The sequence below is a fragment of the Notolepis coatsorum genome (genome assembly GCF_963971535.1).
Source record: "Notolepis coatsorum genome assembly, chromosome: 7".
Lineage (NCBI taxonomy): Eukaryota > Metazoa > Chordata > Actinopteri > Aulopiformes > Paralepididae > Notolepis > Notolepis coatsorum.
In genome coordinates this window covers 3,131,246-3,148,734 of record NC_140171.1, presented here as the reverse complement: position 1 = coordinate 3,148,734, position 17,489 = coordinate 3,131,246, and the positions used below count along the sequence as shown (strand labels likewise).

Sequence of the window (17,489 nt, the reverse complement as noted above, 5' to 3'; positions counted from 1 at the left end):
ACAGTTTGCCATACAATGAAAATCTTACTTTGCTAGTCTCTGTTCAGTATTGCACTACTGAGTTATTTGCTGCTATGTTTCATAATAATAATAATAAGAAGAAGAAGAATTATAATTAATACTTTTGAGTTTTTATTTGTTAGCATGGAAAAGCAAAGAAACGTGATTGTCAGTTGTGTATACAGAGCTCCAGATTCAGCATTGAAGGACTGCATGGAGGTGTTATTTGCCCAGACTCAGAAGGTTACATTCATCTGCGGGGATAAATCACTGTACATTCTATATTGCTCACTAATAAATACTACCATATCTGAACTACTGTGTGGAGATTTGGGGTAACACTTATAAAAGTAACTTAAAACCATTATGCACACTACAAAAAAGAGCAATTGGGATTATCAATAAGGTAGGATATCTGGAACACACAAACACACTGTTTTTAAAATCACATGCCATGAAACTCAGGGACCTGGCTGAATTTAAGACTGCACAAATCATGTTTAAAGCACGAAACAATTCACTCCCGGGTTACTTTTCGATCGCGTGACATTGTTCAGAAAGTTTGGTGCACTTGACAAATCGCTGTGTGAAAGCAAACCGAACCAAATTAAGAATGCAACCTAACTGCACCCCCCCCCCCCCCCCCAGTGACAAACATGGCACTCTGCAACCTAAATAATAATGTAATAAAAACGTGGGTTATATGATCATTAGCAGGGAAAACTGATGTTTGTCAAAATGCCCTTCAATAACCAACTGCACAGCCGGGGTACAAAAGAGTAACAACTGTATTAGATAAAAGCACCAATGATGATCAGATCATAGTTACAGGGGACACGGGGTTAATAATCAGGCACCGTAAAGTGCTTCTGTTATATAAGTAACTGATCACAGTCGATATACAACAATATGGAACACACAATAGTGGATACAATGTAAAATGGGTTAGGGACGGGTCATTACAGGGTTAATGCCCAATCGCCTCTATGAGCGGAACGTAACACATTTCATTCACCAGTTTCGCAGAATGTATCTGAGAAGAAGGTATTTGACCACGTGACGACCGGCCGCGTTGTTATGCAAAGTGGTGCGCGTGCAGCGCGTTCCTGTGTGCACGCGCGCGCGCACCAATAATGACCCGCGTGGGTCCCTCCCTGCTGCTCCTCCTGACGTCATCACCCGCGCTCACTCACTCGCGTCACAATAACAACACAAATATAATAATGCGCACATGTGTGTGTGTGACTGACTGTTACAACTTCTGATTAGTCATCATCACTTTTATTTGTTATTTCTTGTTTAGATGACCGTCGACTCACAATGGATCCCAACACAGTAAGTAAGGAGATCTTACTGTCCGAGGGGAACAGAAGAGCGAGGCGGACACGTGAGCTGCAGACATATCCTGATCACCCGGAGAGATTTGACAACAGTCGTGAAGTGCTGTGTGGAGAGAGTCTGACTGGACGCTGCTACTGGGAGGTAGAGGTCGGGGGAGTTGATGAGGTAGGAGTGGCGTACGGGAGCATCGACAGGAAAATATACCGAGGCCTGAGGGACAGAAGCAGCAGCGACAAGCTCTGGTTCTGTAACATTTTTGATCCTGTCTGGGCTGGTTCTCTCTTTACTTTCCATCACAACCGTGGAGAAGACACCGTGTTAGTCCCGGGTCCCCCCCTCCCCCTCTACAGACTCGGAGTGTATCTGGACTGGCCCGCTGGCATCCTGGCATTCTACCAGGTCTCCGCTGATGACGACACACTGACCCACCTTCACACCTACAACACCACGTTCACTGAACCCCTCTACCCGTGGTTTCACATCACCTATGGAGAGGTGACCTTGTGCAGAGCATACCAGAGTAATGACGTGAGTATTTCTGTTGGCATCTTCCTGACCTGCATATACACTGTATATATCATTGTCAAATTAAGTGTTGATAGCGTGGATTAATTACCATGAAGAGATGCTATAGCATTGAATGAATGAATGAATGAATGAAAACTTTATTTAACAGATTGCAGAATGGGTACAATACAGTATACGGCTCAATACATACAATTGTTAAGGGGATGCAGACCAGAGAAAGGCGTTTGTCTTGTTTACATCAGGGTCCCCCATTTTCAATTCATAGTGTAATAATAATGTGTAATTGTGTAGTGTGTAATTACTGAGAAAGTTGCCATCGTTAATATAGTACGGTACTTTGATTTAAATGTCTCAAGCTATAATCTTCTGTGCAATAATATACATTTCCTTAGTTTTTTTTTTTACATTTAAAAAAAAAATTATAAACCTTTGGACATTTTCCCCGGAGACAACCGAATGAAACCAATAGATAAGAGGTTGCTGTTACAATGTCATAAAGATAATAAAACTGGGATTGCACTCGCTATTTGCATATCAATAGCGCCGGTCGTCAGGTGTGTTAAATACGACCGGCGCTATTGATATGTAAATAGCGAGTACTTATCTGGGCTTGCGCCCCCGTCCCATGAAGAACGCATGCCTGGAGACAACCGAATGAAACCAATAGATAAGAGATTGCTGTTACAATGTCATAAAGATAATAAAACCCCACGTTATCAAAATAGATTTGACTGTGACGTATGGGAATTCTAGTTTGGTCAAACTTTAGCACAGTATTGATGTTGGTATCTTTTAGAAAACAACACGTTCTGTTCCTTTTTTGTATTCCAGTCCTGGACGAGCTTCACACCTGACGTGTCAACTGTCTCTACAAGCACCGTATACAAGTAACCACATTTTAATACAGGCTCTTCTGTTTCCCCTGCCCTTCAAGACGTTAACATTTGAATCTGTACAAATTCTAAATAACAATTTACTTTGAATTGCCATACTTGGTTTGAACTTATATGTTATAGAAAGTGGAGTATACACACACAGTAAATTTCGCAGAGTAGATTTTACTCAAACTGAGTACATTTTACTCAAACTGAGTAACATTTTAGTAAGTTTGAGTAGTAGTAGTTGAGTAGTTTGAGTAAAATTTACTCTGCAAAATTTACTCTGTGAAATTTACTGTGCACTAAGCCTAATATCTCCCTTGGTCTGAAGCCTATAAGACTAATCTCCCTTAGGCTGATGCCTAGTAAGACTAATATCTCACTTAGTCTGAAGCCTAGTAAGCCTAAAATCTCACTTAGTCTGAAGCCTAGTAAACCAGACCCACAGCAACTGTATGAAGTGTGATATTTGTATTTGATTTATCAAGATTAAATAAGTAGAGTTTTAGTCACCAAACATGCATGTTGTGAGAGTGTACCTCTCTGCTGTTCCAAGAACTATAGCTATTCAGATGGAGCCCTAATGTTTCATGGCTTTAGAAAGGAACTTAACTTCAATTCGAGCAAAGCTTGGATGTGTTCTCTATTGCACGTGTGCCTATATTGGGACAGAATTATTGGACTGGAGGAACTGAATATATTGCTATCATTATTAAACGTCAGTTTCTGCATCACTGTAGGGAAAACAGACATTAGTATAAATCTGATTCTTTGGTTATAACCTGCATCTGAATCGTTCTGATACAGGTGTTCCTATGGTGTCTCAGGTTCAGGTTATATAAACACACATACTAATAATTATAGAGCCAACGTTATAGTTGTTTGAATCTTTGCCCCAGATTCAGGTTATATAAAAACAGATGGTATATAAAGCCAACATCATGTAATCTTTCTAATACAGCAGTTACTATTGTGTGCCCCAGGTCCAGGTTGCCCAGTGCAGGTGTGTTCGAGTGTGATTCCACAGGGCTGGTGTTTGGAGTGGAGGGGGAGAGGGAGGTGCAGTACGAGACCGTCCCATGGGACGAGAGCCTCCTCCAGTCAGATGGCAGGACTCCTGCAGGTCCTCTGTTCAGGATCCAGTGTCCTCAGGGCTCTGTCTCCCAGCTACAGCTCCCACACTGTTTAACTTCAGATTCAGGTAAGTCAGTGTTTGTTGATGACATATTGCTAATTATTTGCACATTATTAATCTAATAACCTTATGAAACGGTAGCACTTTGGGCGACATTGTTGACATGACATTATACATAGGAAAACTATATAATGCCCCAAGTCTTCATACAGTACACTCACAATATTTGAATAGATGAGATTCAAAACACAATGTTTATTATATATTAATAACAACAACAGTTTGACACAGTGTTAGGATGCATCTCAAATGGATATTCGGGGTCTCAGCTTTCATTGATATTTGGTGATTATTTGAAGAATATAACTGACATTTATTAAATCAATGATTTAATTAATAGATTTTTACCAATGCAAGGAATGCACAGGAATGTGCCTTAAGGCCCTCCCATAGTCGAGCGGACCATACACGGAGCAAACTCCCGCATGCTCAAAGCGGACCGAAAGGGTACTCAAAGCAGACCCACAGCAGAGTCCAAGTGCGAAGCTCCTATTTTCTGACGTGCGGACGTCTGCGGTGCCCACTTGGTGTCACACAAACTGGCGCGAGGCGTAAACTGGCGCGAGACATGTAGGAAATTGGTCCACGGAGATCCGCTCGACTATGAAAGCTCAAAGAGTCCAGTGGACCTCCGCAGAGTCCAGTCCGTGTACAGTCCGCTCGACTATGGGAGCACCTTTAGGGACACTCAGTACACTCAGCACATAGGTCTGCTGTCAAACAATACACTCAGCACATAGGTCTGCTGTCAAACAATACACTCAGCACATAGGTCTGCTGTCAAACAATACACTCAGTACATAGGCCTGGTGTCAAACAATACACAGCACATATCCCTGCTGTCAGACAATACACTCAGCACATAGGCCTGCTGTCAAACAATACACTCAGTACATATCCCTGCTGTCAGACAATACACTCAGCACATATCCCTGCTGTCAGACAATACACTCAGCACATAGCCCTGCTGTCAGACAATACACTCAGTACATACTATAGGCCTGCTGTCACACAATACACTCAGCACATAGGTCTGCTGTCACACAATACACTCAGCACATAGTTCTGCTGTCACACAATACACTCAGCACATAGTTCTGCTGTCAAACAATACACTCAGCACATAGCCCTGCTGTCAGACAATACACTCAGTACATACTATAGGCCTGCTGTCACACAATACACTCAGCACATAGTTCTGCTGTCACACAATACACTCAGCACATAGGCCTGCTGTCACACAATACACTCAGTACATACTATAGGTCTGCTGTCACACAATACACTCAGTACATACTATAGGCCTGCTGTCACACAATACACTCAGTACATACTATAGGCCTGCTGTCACACAATACACTCAGTACATACTATAGGCCTGCTGTCACACAATACACTCAGTACATACTATAGGTCTGCTGTCACACAATACACTCAGTACATACTATAGGCCTGCTGTCACACAATACACTCAGTACATACTATAGGCCTGCTGTCACACAATACACTCAGTACATACTATAGGTCTGCTGTCACACAATACACTCAGCACATACTATAGGTCTGCTGTCACACAATACACTCAGCACATACTATAGGTCTGCTGTCACACAATACACTCAGCACATACTATAGGCCTGCTGTCACACAATACACTCAGCACATAGCCCTGCTGTCACACTATACACTCAGCACAAGGGTCTGTTTGCCCTATCGGTTATATTGTGCGTTACAACAAATATATTATTTGAATCTGAATATATACTATGAGTAAAAGTAAACAGTATACACAAGCACAGCACATAGGTATACAACCAGTATACACAAGGTACCCTAACTGGCATGATATACGTCATACGTTGTAGTCCGTGCAGGTTTTGGTGGTTAAGAGTCAGACATTCCTAGTAATGCATAATACAAAAACAATAGAGAAACAGAGGTATGAAACAACGTACAACATACGTACAGCATACGTGATCACACTGTCCGTCTGCAACACTACTATCACCAACATCTAAGAAGGGAGATCCCCCCTTGAATGGCCCTTCTAAGGTTTCTCTCCTCCACACTGCCTGTGGAGCTTTTTTTTCCCCTATTGTTAGGTTTTAGTGAGTTTTTCCTTACCTTCGCGTGGGGTATGTCTGGGAGTGCTTGCATTCTTTCATTTATTTGCATCCATCTAAAAATGTTTGCACCTTATGGTGTTCTTGTTCTGTTCTTGACTTATTGTTATGTTTTCTTCTTGACTTGTTTAAAGAAGATCTGTACGGCCCATGGGGACATTAACGTGTGTTGTTGGGCCCTATAAATAAATTTGATTTGATTTGATCACAGAGGTATGAAGCAACATTTCTGTTGTCCTCCACAGCGCTGTCCTGCGATTATCTGTCGTTAGCTGTCGTCCACATCACCGATGATGGGTTGATGACCATCTTGGAGCCGCTGAGGATTACCCGGACTCACGTGGTGGTGAACGTACCACACCTCTCCTCCTTTGGTTTGACATGGCGGCTCCCCGATTGGATGAGATCAATGAGCAGCCTGATTCTCCTCCTCGTCCGACCACTAGGGGATGACCGCAAAGTACTGGACGTGTTTCTGCTGCCGAGCAACGTGCTACAGGAAGACGTAAGTTAGGGTCCAGTTAGGGTACCTTGTGTATACTGTTTACTCGTACTCTTAGTATACATTCAGATTCTAATTCTGTATTGCCTATTGTAACATATAATATTACCGGGGAGGGAACGGGGGGAGAGATAGATAGATAGATAGATAGATACTTTATTAATCCCCTTGGGGAAATTCAGGTATCCAGTAGCATCTCAGTCAGTTGACGGACAATAGAGAGCGATAAAAAAGGACAACCAATGCAACAAACAAACAATGAAGGTCGGTGCTGAAATAAAAAGTTCCAATGAATTAAATAAATAAATGGTGAGCTGTCATTCAGGTACGTGATCTATGTCTGGACAATCTACCATTTGATTATGAACAACGATCTAACATCTACCTCTCGGGTGATGCGGGGGATGCGCTATCCTTGCGGAGTGTCGGGGCTGGAGCGGCGGACCTGGCGGCGTCTATATTAATCCCAGCCGAAGAGTGCAAGAGCGCTTCCGCATTCTTCGCCGCGCATGCGCATGAGGTCCTCGCTTAGTTCAGATGCCCCATTCAACACGGTTAATCACAAACTCGAAACTCCGTTAAGCTCCAGAGAGAGAGGCTGAAACCCACAGTTCTTGCCCGACGGATGGGAGCCGAATCGCGGATCCGAGTTTTCTGATGAATAGCCCCAAAACATGGAGGTCGCGAACGGCGCCGGCTTCACTGACCAGAGCTCACAACAGGATACACAACAAGGTGCACTACATATAACCTCATCGCATGCACCTTGTTGTGTATCCTGTTTATTTTTCGTCATTATTATATTCAGAGTTAATTATATTGTTTACACTGTCTTTCTTCTATTATAACCCTGCCCATTCCCAAATCATATTCAGAAAGTATCACAGAGACTTCTATTGACCAAGGAATTAGTTATTATTAGTAAGACACAACATTTCCGTAGTAATTGACCACCAGACTCTTTTTCTTAAGGCATTAACTGGGTTAATTAATATAAATGTTATATTGTAACTGTCTAGTTACACATTGGTTCTGAAACATGTATGTTCCAGGCTGCAATTAAAACTTTGAATCTGAGAGAGCTCTGGTCAGCGAAGCCGGCGCCGTTCGCAACCTCCATGTTTTGGGGCTATTCATCAGAAAACTCGGATCCGCGATTCGGCTCCCATCCGTCGGGCAAGAACTGTGGGTTTTCAGCCTCTCTCTCTGGAGCTTAACGGAGTTTCGAGTTTGTGATTAACCGTGTTGAATGGGGCGTTTGAACTAAGCGAGGACCTCATGCGCATGCGCGGCGAAGAATGCGGAAGCGCTCTTGCACTCTTCGGCTGGGATTAATATAGACGCGACCTGGCGATGGAGTCGGCCGGGCGGCGCGCCTCCGTGGCGGAGAGCCCGAGCGAGGGCGTGCTGTGTCCGGGCTGCGCACCTGCAACGAGCCTCGGCGTGCGGGGAGGAGCTGGCGGCGGGGGAGCTACCCGAACGAGGACTTCGGCGGCCGTGAGCGTCGGTGGAGGCCCACCCGCTGATTCCTCGGGGCAGCGGGGTGACAGCGTCCCGGAGAAAGCTCCGAACACCAAGAGTGACTTCGTAAACACCGCATGTAGTCCTAGTAGGCAAGCACCAGATGTGCCAATCAAACAAAATAGCGCGATAAGTCAACAGCGAATCAAAATGAAGAATAGAACTATAAATCCTGCAATCATCAAACGCAGAAAGCAGGACTTCTTTCAAACTGTCAATCAAGCAAAAATACTATGGGATCCAAGTGCAAAACCGAAGGGGTTACTTGGAGGCCACATAAACATTTGCAGCATCATTGGGAAATGTGAACAAATCCAACATCTCATTAAAGACTCGAATTTGGACTATTTGTGTCTGTCAGAGACCTGGCTACATAAAAACACACTGGGGGAAAAAAGTGCCTAGAAATCTGTGTGAATGGCAATATTACACAGGATGGACCTCAAATTGCAACAAGTTTTAATTCCTATTTTGTAGAGTCGGTGCAGACTCTGCAACAGAGCTCCCCTACTAATCTGAGTGTCTCCAGTGGATCAAAATCAGCCTGTCTTTGAGCTGTGTGAAATCACTGTAACAAAAGTGACAACAATTATAAATTCCTTGAAGAACTCCAAAACCAAGGATGTGTATGGTCTAAACACCATGCTACTAAAAACATTTAATGAATGCTTATCTGGACCAATATCAACTATCATAAATAGATCCTATAGTGAAGGCCGTTTTCCCAGGAGCATGGAAGGAAGCTATAATAACCCCCATCTACAGTACAAAGCAGGTAAATCCTCTGAGGTAGCTAACTATAGGCCAATTAGCATTTTACCTGTTATTTCCAAAATAGCAGAGAAACGCATAGCAGAACAACTAACAAGTCACCTTAGCACCAGCTCCGTTGGACTGCACCCCATGCAGTTTGGTTTTAGGGCAAAACACTCAACAGAGACTGCAATCTGCTTCCTCCTGGAGAATATTAAATCTAAGCTTGATAAGGGGGGAGTTGTTGCAGCCGCATTTTTAGATCTAAAGAAAGCCTTCGACACTGTGGATCATGGTGTCCTGCTCACCAAGCTTTCTCGGTACAACTTCTCCCCTAATACCATCACATACATGAAGTCTTATCTTGAAGGTAGAACTCAGAGAGTATCCTCTGCCCTTAGCTGTGGTTTTGGTGTCCCCGAAGGATCTATATTGGGACCGCTGTTGTTTAGTTTATATATTAATGATCTTCCAGCTGTATGCAATAATACGGTAATTTATGTCCATGCAGAAACCAAGCAGCAAGCTGCAAACAAGTTAACAGCGGTAATGACATCGGTCACTGAATGGTTGACTAACTCATGTCTGCATTTAAACACCAAAAAAACTGTTTGCATGTTTTTTACAAAGAGGCTGATGAATACTGTCTCACCTGATGTCTATGTCAGAGGAGAAAGGTTGACAGTTGTATCCGAATATAGATACCTTGGGATAAAAATGGACTCCAATCTTACATTTAAAAAACAAATCAAATCGGTAGTAAACAATGCAAAGTTTCACTTATCAAACTTCCGTCACATCAGAAACTCTCTGTCAACAAAAGCAGCAGCACTGTATTTTAATGCCATTATTATGTCACACTTAACATACTGTCTGACTAGCTGGACACAAGCCTCCTGTACAACACTACGATCTGTACAGGTAGTTTACCATCAGGCTGTGAAAGTTCTGGACAGGAAAACAAACAGCCACCACCATTGTTATAGCATAGCAAACCAGAACCTACTGAGCTGGGACAATCTTGTCAAATTCAAAGATGCCTGCCTTACCTATAAAATCCTACATGGCTTGGCTCCTCCCCCCCTCTGTACTTTCATAAAACAGAAAGCATCTGCTGACAGATATACCAGGTCTGTAGTCAGAGGGGACTGTGTAGTCCCAAACAGGAGGTCTGCTTTTAGTCAGACAGCCTTTTCCGTGAGAGCAGCCCACACCTGGAACAGTCTGCCAACACGGCTCAGGGAGTATCAAAGTTACATTTCATTTAAAACTAACTTAAAATCATGGTTGAGAGATGGTCAAGTGTGCGACCATTTTAACTGAGGGGTTGTATTGTAAATGTATTTTAATGTATTTATTTGTATGTATTTTAGTGTATTGTAACCTATACTGATGCCCAGGTCATGAGAGAGAGGATACTAGGAAATTTATTTTGTGTTTACTGCAGAGCGGAGGGACTGGGAGACCCATGTTACTCACTGGCTGTCAGAATGTAGAGCTATTATTTTAACATGTAGACCAGTTATTTTAACAAACGAGTGGTACACTTGTTTCTGTGAAGTACAAGCGGACACTTGTCTTGCCAACTCATAGATATAGAATAATGTATCTGAATGAATGCAACCTTCTATTTCTGTGTGCTAACTGAATCAAATTGATTAAATATAAAAAAATGTATACTAAACTATCCGCTCCAATTTTTCTGGTTGAAGGTACACGCAAAGCATAAGGATAGCACAAAAATCACGATCTCAGCCAGTTGTGACCTGATCAGAGGCCAAAAATACAGTCTGAAGTGTGATCCAGAGCCGTATAAACTGCAACCTGAGGTCAGCATATCCCACACACACACACACACACAGGCACGCACACACACACACACACACACACACACACACACACACACACACACACACACACACACACACACACACACACACACACACACACACACACACACACACACACACACACACACACACACACACACACACACACACACACACACACACACACACACACACACGCACACACACACACGCACGCACGCACGCACGCACGCACGCACGCACGCACGCACGCACGCACGCACGTCTCCCAGTCCCTCCGCTCTGCAGTAAACAGCCATCACTGATATAGAGTGTCTGGTCAGTAACATGGGTCTCCCAGTCCCTCCGCTCTGCAGTAAACAGCCATCACTGATATAGAGTGTCTGGTCAGTAACATGGGTCTCTCAGTCCCTCCGCTCTGCAGTAAACAGCCATCACTGATATAGAGTGTCTGGTCAGTAACATGGGTCTCTCAGTCCCTCCGCTCTGCAGTAAACAGCCATCACTGATATAGAGTGTCTGGTCAGTAACATGGGTCTCTCAGTCCCTCCGCTCTGCAGTAAACAGCCATCACTGATATAGAGTGTCTGGTCAGTAACATGGGTCTCTCAGTCCCTCCGCTCTGCAGTAAACAGCCATCACTGATATAGAGTGTCTGGTCAGTAACATGGGTCTCCCAGTTCCTCCACTCTGCAGTAAACAGTCATCACTGATGCAGAGTGTCTGGTCAGTAACATGGGTCTCCCAGTTCCTCCACTCTGCAGTAAACACAAAATATATTTTCCGGAATCCCGTTCTCACGTTATCCAATCAGGAGAGAGAACCCTAGATATTTTTACATTCAAGAAATCTTGCCAAGCCAAATGTTCTAACTGCACTGGCAGGTAATTTTCAACAAGCACCGCATAGACTCAGACTCAGACACATTGCATGGAATAAACTTGTAATTTAAAGGTTCAGTCCACGTGGTCCTCATTGCCAGCCGGACAGAGTGAGGACTGTGTAGACTCAATCGCAACGGCTGTGTCTATGCGGTCCTCATTCTAAACAATCGAAAATCATTAGTGCACAATTAAAGGAATATGAATTACCGGTATATAAATGTTTTATTGCTTTTGATCTATTACAATTACTTTGTCATCTGTTCTCAGATCGAGCAGTTTCGTCAGAATTATGGACCAAATTACGTTCCGACATTTGAAGTATTGATGGATTCAAACGCAAGGGAGGTTGGATTGACGATAAAGGATCCACGTTATGATGACAATGTTGTTTGGAAACGACTTGTTCCACTGCCAGGTAAATTCACTCCTTGAATGGAATGATCACAGTTATCAGAATTATCAGTTAAGTAATCTTTTGTTAAAATAAGTGTTAAGCAGCTCTACATTCCAACAGCCATCACTGATATATGGAGTGTCTGGTCAGTAACATGGGTCTCTCAGTCCCTCCTCTATGCAGTAAACAGACATCACTGATATATAGAGTGTCTGGTCAGTAACATGGGTCTCCCAGTCCCTCCGCTCTGCAGTAAACAGCCATCACTGATATAGTGTCTGGTCAGTAACATGGGTCTCTCAGTCCCTCCTCTATGCAGTAAACAGACATCACTGATATAGAGTGTCTGGTCAGTAACATGGGTCTCTCAGTCCCTCCTCTGTGCAGTAAACAGACATCACTGGTATAGAGTGTCTGGTCAGTAACATGGGTCTCCCAGTCCCTCCGCTCTGCAGTAAACAGCCATCACTGATATAGAGTGTCTGGTCAGTAACATGGGTCTCCCAGTCCCTCCGCTCTGCAGTAAACAGCCATCACTGATATAGAGTGTCTGGTCAGTAACATGGGTCTCCCAGTCCCTCCACTCTGCAGTAAACAGCCATCACTGATATAGAGTGTCTGGTCAGTAACATGGGTCTCTCAGTCCCTCCGCTCTGCAGTAAACAGCCATCACTGATATAGAGTGTCTGGTCAGTAACATGGGTCTCCCAGTCCCTCCGCTCTGCAGTAAACAGCCATCACTGATATAGAGTGTCTGGTCAGTAACATGGGTCTCCCAGTCCCTCCGCTCTGCAGTAAACAGCCATCACTGATATAGAGTGTCTGGTCAGTAACATGGGTCTCCCAGTCCCTCCACTCTGCACTAAACACAAAATACATTTTCTGGAATCTTGTTCTCACTTTATCCAATCAGGAGGGAGAACCCTAGATATTTTTACATTCAATAAATCTTCCCAAGCCAAATGTTCTTACTGCACTGGCAGGTCATTTTCTGTTTACTGCAGAGCTGAGGGACTGGGAGACCCATGTTACTGACCAGACACTCTGTATCAGTGATGGCTGTTTGAATGTAGAGCTACCGCAGTCTCAGGTCCACGTCCAACAGAACACTGAGCAGCTACTTCCACCGGGCGAACAGACTACTGACGGATAGACTCTGAATTATCACATGAGCAGACACACACAAAAGCACCTCCAGTGACTTACACAAGCACACTGATTACACGCACACACTGCTGCTACTTACACGGTAGAATAGTCTTTAAATACCCTGTATTATTGTATAGTTTGTATAGATCGTTGTGTATTGTTGTCTACAAAACTACTACGGTTGAGGAGCCAGGAAAAACAAGCATCTCACGTTTTTCTGAATATATGTACATTTAACCCCTTCACTACCACAGCGCAGGTGTTTAACCTGTAGTGTGGTAGTGAAAGGGTTAACCTTCTGTAGTTTGGTAGTGAAAGGGTTAACATTTTGTAGTGAAGGGGTTAACCCTTTGTAGTGGTAGTGAAAGGGTTACCGTTCTGTAGTGTGGTAGTGAAAGGGTTAGCCCTTTGTGGTAGTGAAAGGGTTACCGTTCTGTAGTGTGGTAGTGAAAGGGTTAGCCCTTTGTGGTAGTGAAAGGGTTAACCTTCTGTATTGCGGTAGTGAAAGGGTTAGCGTTAGCCCTTTGTGGTGTGGTAGTGAAAGCGTTAAAAAAGCTGTGACAATAAAATGATGTGAGTCTGAGCCGGCTCTGTTTCTCCGTGTCTGATGCCCCGTTTCTGTCCCTTCCCCTCCAGGTGGACAGGCAGCCGTGGCAGGAGGAGACGCCGGCTCCTCCTCTGCTCCTCGTCCTCCTGCTCCTCCCTCAATCTCTGCTCAGACTGGTGCAGTCGTCGCTGCTCATAACATGACTGGCAACACTTTTCATGGACCGGTTAACTTCACTTCTCCAGCAGGACACCAGCCTATCCACCCCCCCAAACGGCGTTCTTGTTGCTGTGATTGCTGGAAGAGTGTTTGGTGACCATGCCTAGTGTCTTATAGGCTACGCCTCCATAGGGGCGGGACCCTGCAGGTGATGGGCGTATTTGTTTTTTCGTTGGTGGAGTACAATAGGTACATGAGATGAGGTATATCTCGATAGGCTTAAGAGCGGGACGCGATGGCCAAGTACGATAATATAACCACTGTTTGCCATTGGTGTCATTAATAACCTTAATTAATAACATACAATCTATTTTGATGTCGGTATTAGTTAGCCTATATAAACAATAATACGAGAGCATATACAAGAACCTTTCTATTCACATAACTGAATTTGTGATGGAGCTTTGACAGCTGGTACAGTAACAGTCTATTGCTCGATCCATCTCCAATATCACGATGGACCGTGCCATGTAGCCTATGTGATCAATAAAAACGCGAACTTGAATTCCATCATCATATTTATATGTTGTGTCTGTCCACTGTTTGTTACTTTGTTATTTCCCCCCCCCCCTATCTATGTAAAGCGACCTTGGGTCTCTTGAAAGGTGCTATATAAAATTAAACTATTATTGTTATTATTATTATTATTATTATTATTATTATTATTATTATTATTATTATTATTATTATTATTATTATTATTATTATTATTATTATTATTATTATTATTATTATTATTATTATTATTATTATTATTATTATTATTATTATTAATTATTAATTATTATTATTATTATTATTATTATTATTATTATTATTATTATTATTATTATTATTATTATTATTATTATTATTATTATTATTGTTATTATTATCACGTCTGTGCGGGAGCTCACAAATAGACTGTTAGTCTCAGTGAAGTTTTAACGGAGGTCATCTATTCTAACCAACAAATTGAAGTAGAAAGCATTTCGTTGTGACCAATCTTATTTGGAAACATGACACACAAAATATTTGTATTTCGCTTTTTATTTGAAACAATATTTAATCACGTTTGGAGGTGGGTGTTCTGCGTCTGCCCCCCGTGCCAAACAAGCAGGCCAACCTCTTGTTCGAGCGTGAGCCCGTTATAATTACACTACTGTCGCTATTTTACAATTAACTATAATGAATTACGGTTCATTAGGGCTGGGCGATATGGCCTAAATATGATATCACGATATTTTCTGACCTTTCGGCGATACACGATACGCATCACGATGTTTTTATTTTTTTCCCCAAACAATTCATTATGAGGCTTACCAAGACAGTATTCGAGTTTGCAAGCTAACATTAAAGACAAAATAAAATACCCATGCATTTAGCATTTTTATATTATATATTAGATTTAGATTATTGGATTATTAGATTATATATTGCATATATTTAGCAATGAGATATTATATGATTTAGATATGAAATATGATGAATTGAAAATGGGGGACCCTGATGTAAACAAGACGAAAGTCTTTCTCTGGTCTGCATCCCCTTAACAATTGTATGTATTGAGCTGTACTGTACCCATTCTGCAATATGTTAATAAAGTTTTAAATCAATCAATCAATAGGATTTTAGCATTTTTATGAAACTACTGTATATTTGTATGTCTCTAAATGTTTTGATGAATTGAAAATGGAGGACCCTTAAAAAAGCCGAAAGTCTTTTTCTGGTCTTCATCCTCCAGTCAGTCCACTGTTGTTGTATTGAGCTGTACTGTATTGTACCCATTCTGCAATCGTTAATAACGTTCATTCATTCAATCATTCAGCCGGCAACAGAATAATTTTGATTGACAGTCGAGTCTGCCAATTACGTCACACCGCTTGTACCCGCCCTACTGTTCTTAGCACCAATCGGCAAGCAGCGCTATTGTTTTTTTACATTCCTGAATGCCCTCCATTGATTTTAACGAGAGCTCAGCTCAACGACAACAACAACAGCTCACCGCAGCCGACGAGTGATTACTAGCGCACCGCAGCATGACAACGAGGCATAATGATTTTACTGCAACAAATGTTATAATAAAAGCCTTTCCATACATCTGTCTGATTGAAAACTTTATTAACAGACCGCAGAATGGGCACGCACAACTCGGCACGGACTGAGATATGAACAGTAACGCTTGCTATCTATGTCGTCATCGGACGTTGCCATGTTTGGGTAAATACGCTGATGTGTAACTATATAACGTGTAACTATATAATGTTAATGGCACAAAACGAATGCCTTTGTTAATCATAAGTACTAACTTTGATGCAGTAGTGTGTGTGTGGGAGCGGCGTTGTTCAAAAGTTTGAACGGGGTGGACCAGATTGACGCGACACAATCCTCTTGGGCAAAACATCACGATATCCACGATACGTTAAAAAAGTGTATCGTTAATGAACTGTACCCGATATTTATATAATATCGTCATATCGCCCAGCCCTACGGTTCATACAGAACACGCGCCAGTGTTGGAAGTAATGCACGAAAGCTTATTTCCGCGTTGCAATAATAATATTCTACCACCGGGCGCCAAGCACACGTTCAAATTGATAAGTCACACACTTTGCTTAGAAATGATCGTACGCACGGTTTACGCACATATCTGTGCGTACGCACCATTGATAAATGAGGGCCTGGTCCCCAAGCGGGAATCGAACCCTGGACCTTCTTGCTGTGAGGCGACAGTGTTAACCACTACACCACCGTGCCTCTGCAGAGCATTAAAGGAGAGTTGCGGGTCAGAGTCAGCAATACAATATACAATAGTGTAATCTGCATGATGATAAATTTGACAGCCACTTAAAGGTGCTATAGATAATAATAATGCAGGACTTAGGAAGTCTTTATTTGGCATGCAAACGACACACACATGCGATGGGCGGCACACACACACAGGAACACACACACATGCAATTTTCTTGTGTCGCCTAATGCGATTGAGTCTCTGCATTTGACCCATCCCGTCGTCCTTCCCCCCATGGGCAGCCGGGAGCAGATAGGGCATCGACGTGAGCCGGGGACCAATCCAAGTGCTCCTGCCCGTCTTCGTCAAGGACGCCACAGCGTTAGCAATCTGTTGTTGTGCATGTTTTTCCATTGGGTTTATCTTATCGGGGGGGAAACCCTTGCGAGCACGGGGAGAACATGCAAACTCCACACAGAAAGGCCTGGGAGATACCCCACCTGGGTAACTGGCATCATGGAAACCTGGTCCCCAAGCGGGAATCGAACCCTGGACCTTCTTGCTGTGAGGCGACAGTTAACCACTACACCACCGTGCCGCTAGATAACATTCAGCCACTAGATGCACCAGCATGTAATTTATCCAATCAGGTGCATTCCACATGGGGAAATTAATGGGAAGAAGGGAGGGGATACAGGCATGCAACATGTAAACAACATTCATTTTGGACCCACTGTCATGAACCAAACTCAAGGTACAGACAAAACAAGGGAGACCACACAAGTACTTGAGGATTTTTTAAGAAAAGTGATTTAATTATACTATTAAACTATTTACAAACAAAAGAATTTAAAGAATGAATGGATCAGTAATATCAGTGATGTAGTGAGTGCATGAGTGAATCAGTGTGTGGTGC

At 42.9% G+C, this 17,489-nt stretch overlaps 1 protein-coding gene across 1 annotated transcript in view; it reads left to right on the top strand.

The window, feature by feature from the left end:
• Nucleotides 1-1,314: 1,314 nt before the first annotated feature.
• LOC311232096 (uncharacterized protein) overlaps nt 1,315-17,489 on the top strand; it is a 123,234-nt gene continuing 107,059 nt past the window's right edge. The window contains exons 1-5 of the mRNA XM_084318785.1: nt 1,315-1,339; nt 1,692-1,869; nt 2,701-2,756; nt 3,731-3,948; nt 6,311-6,570. Coding sequence (XP_084174911.1) covers nt 6,367-6,570 — 204 coding nt within the window. The 5' untranslated portion in view covers nt 1,315-1,339; nt 1,692-1,869; nt 2,701-2,756; nt 3,731-3,948; nt 6,311-6,366. The remainder of the gene's footprint in view (nt 1,340-1,691; nt 1,870-2,700; nt 2,757-3,730; nt 3,949-6,310; nt 6,571-17,489) is intronic.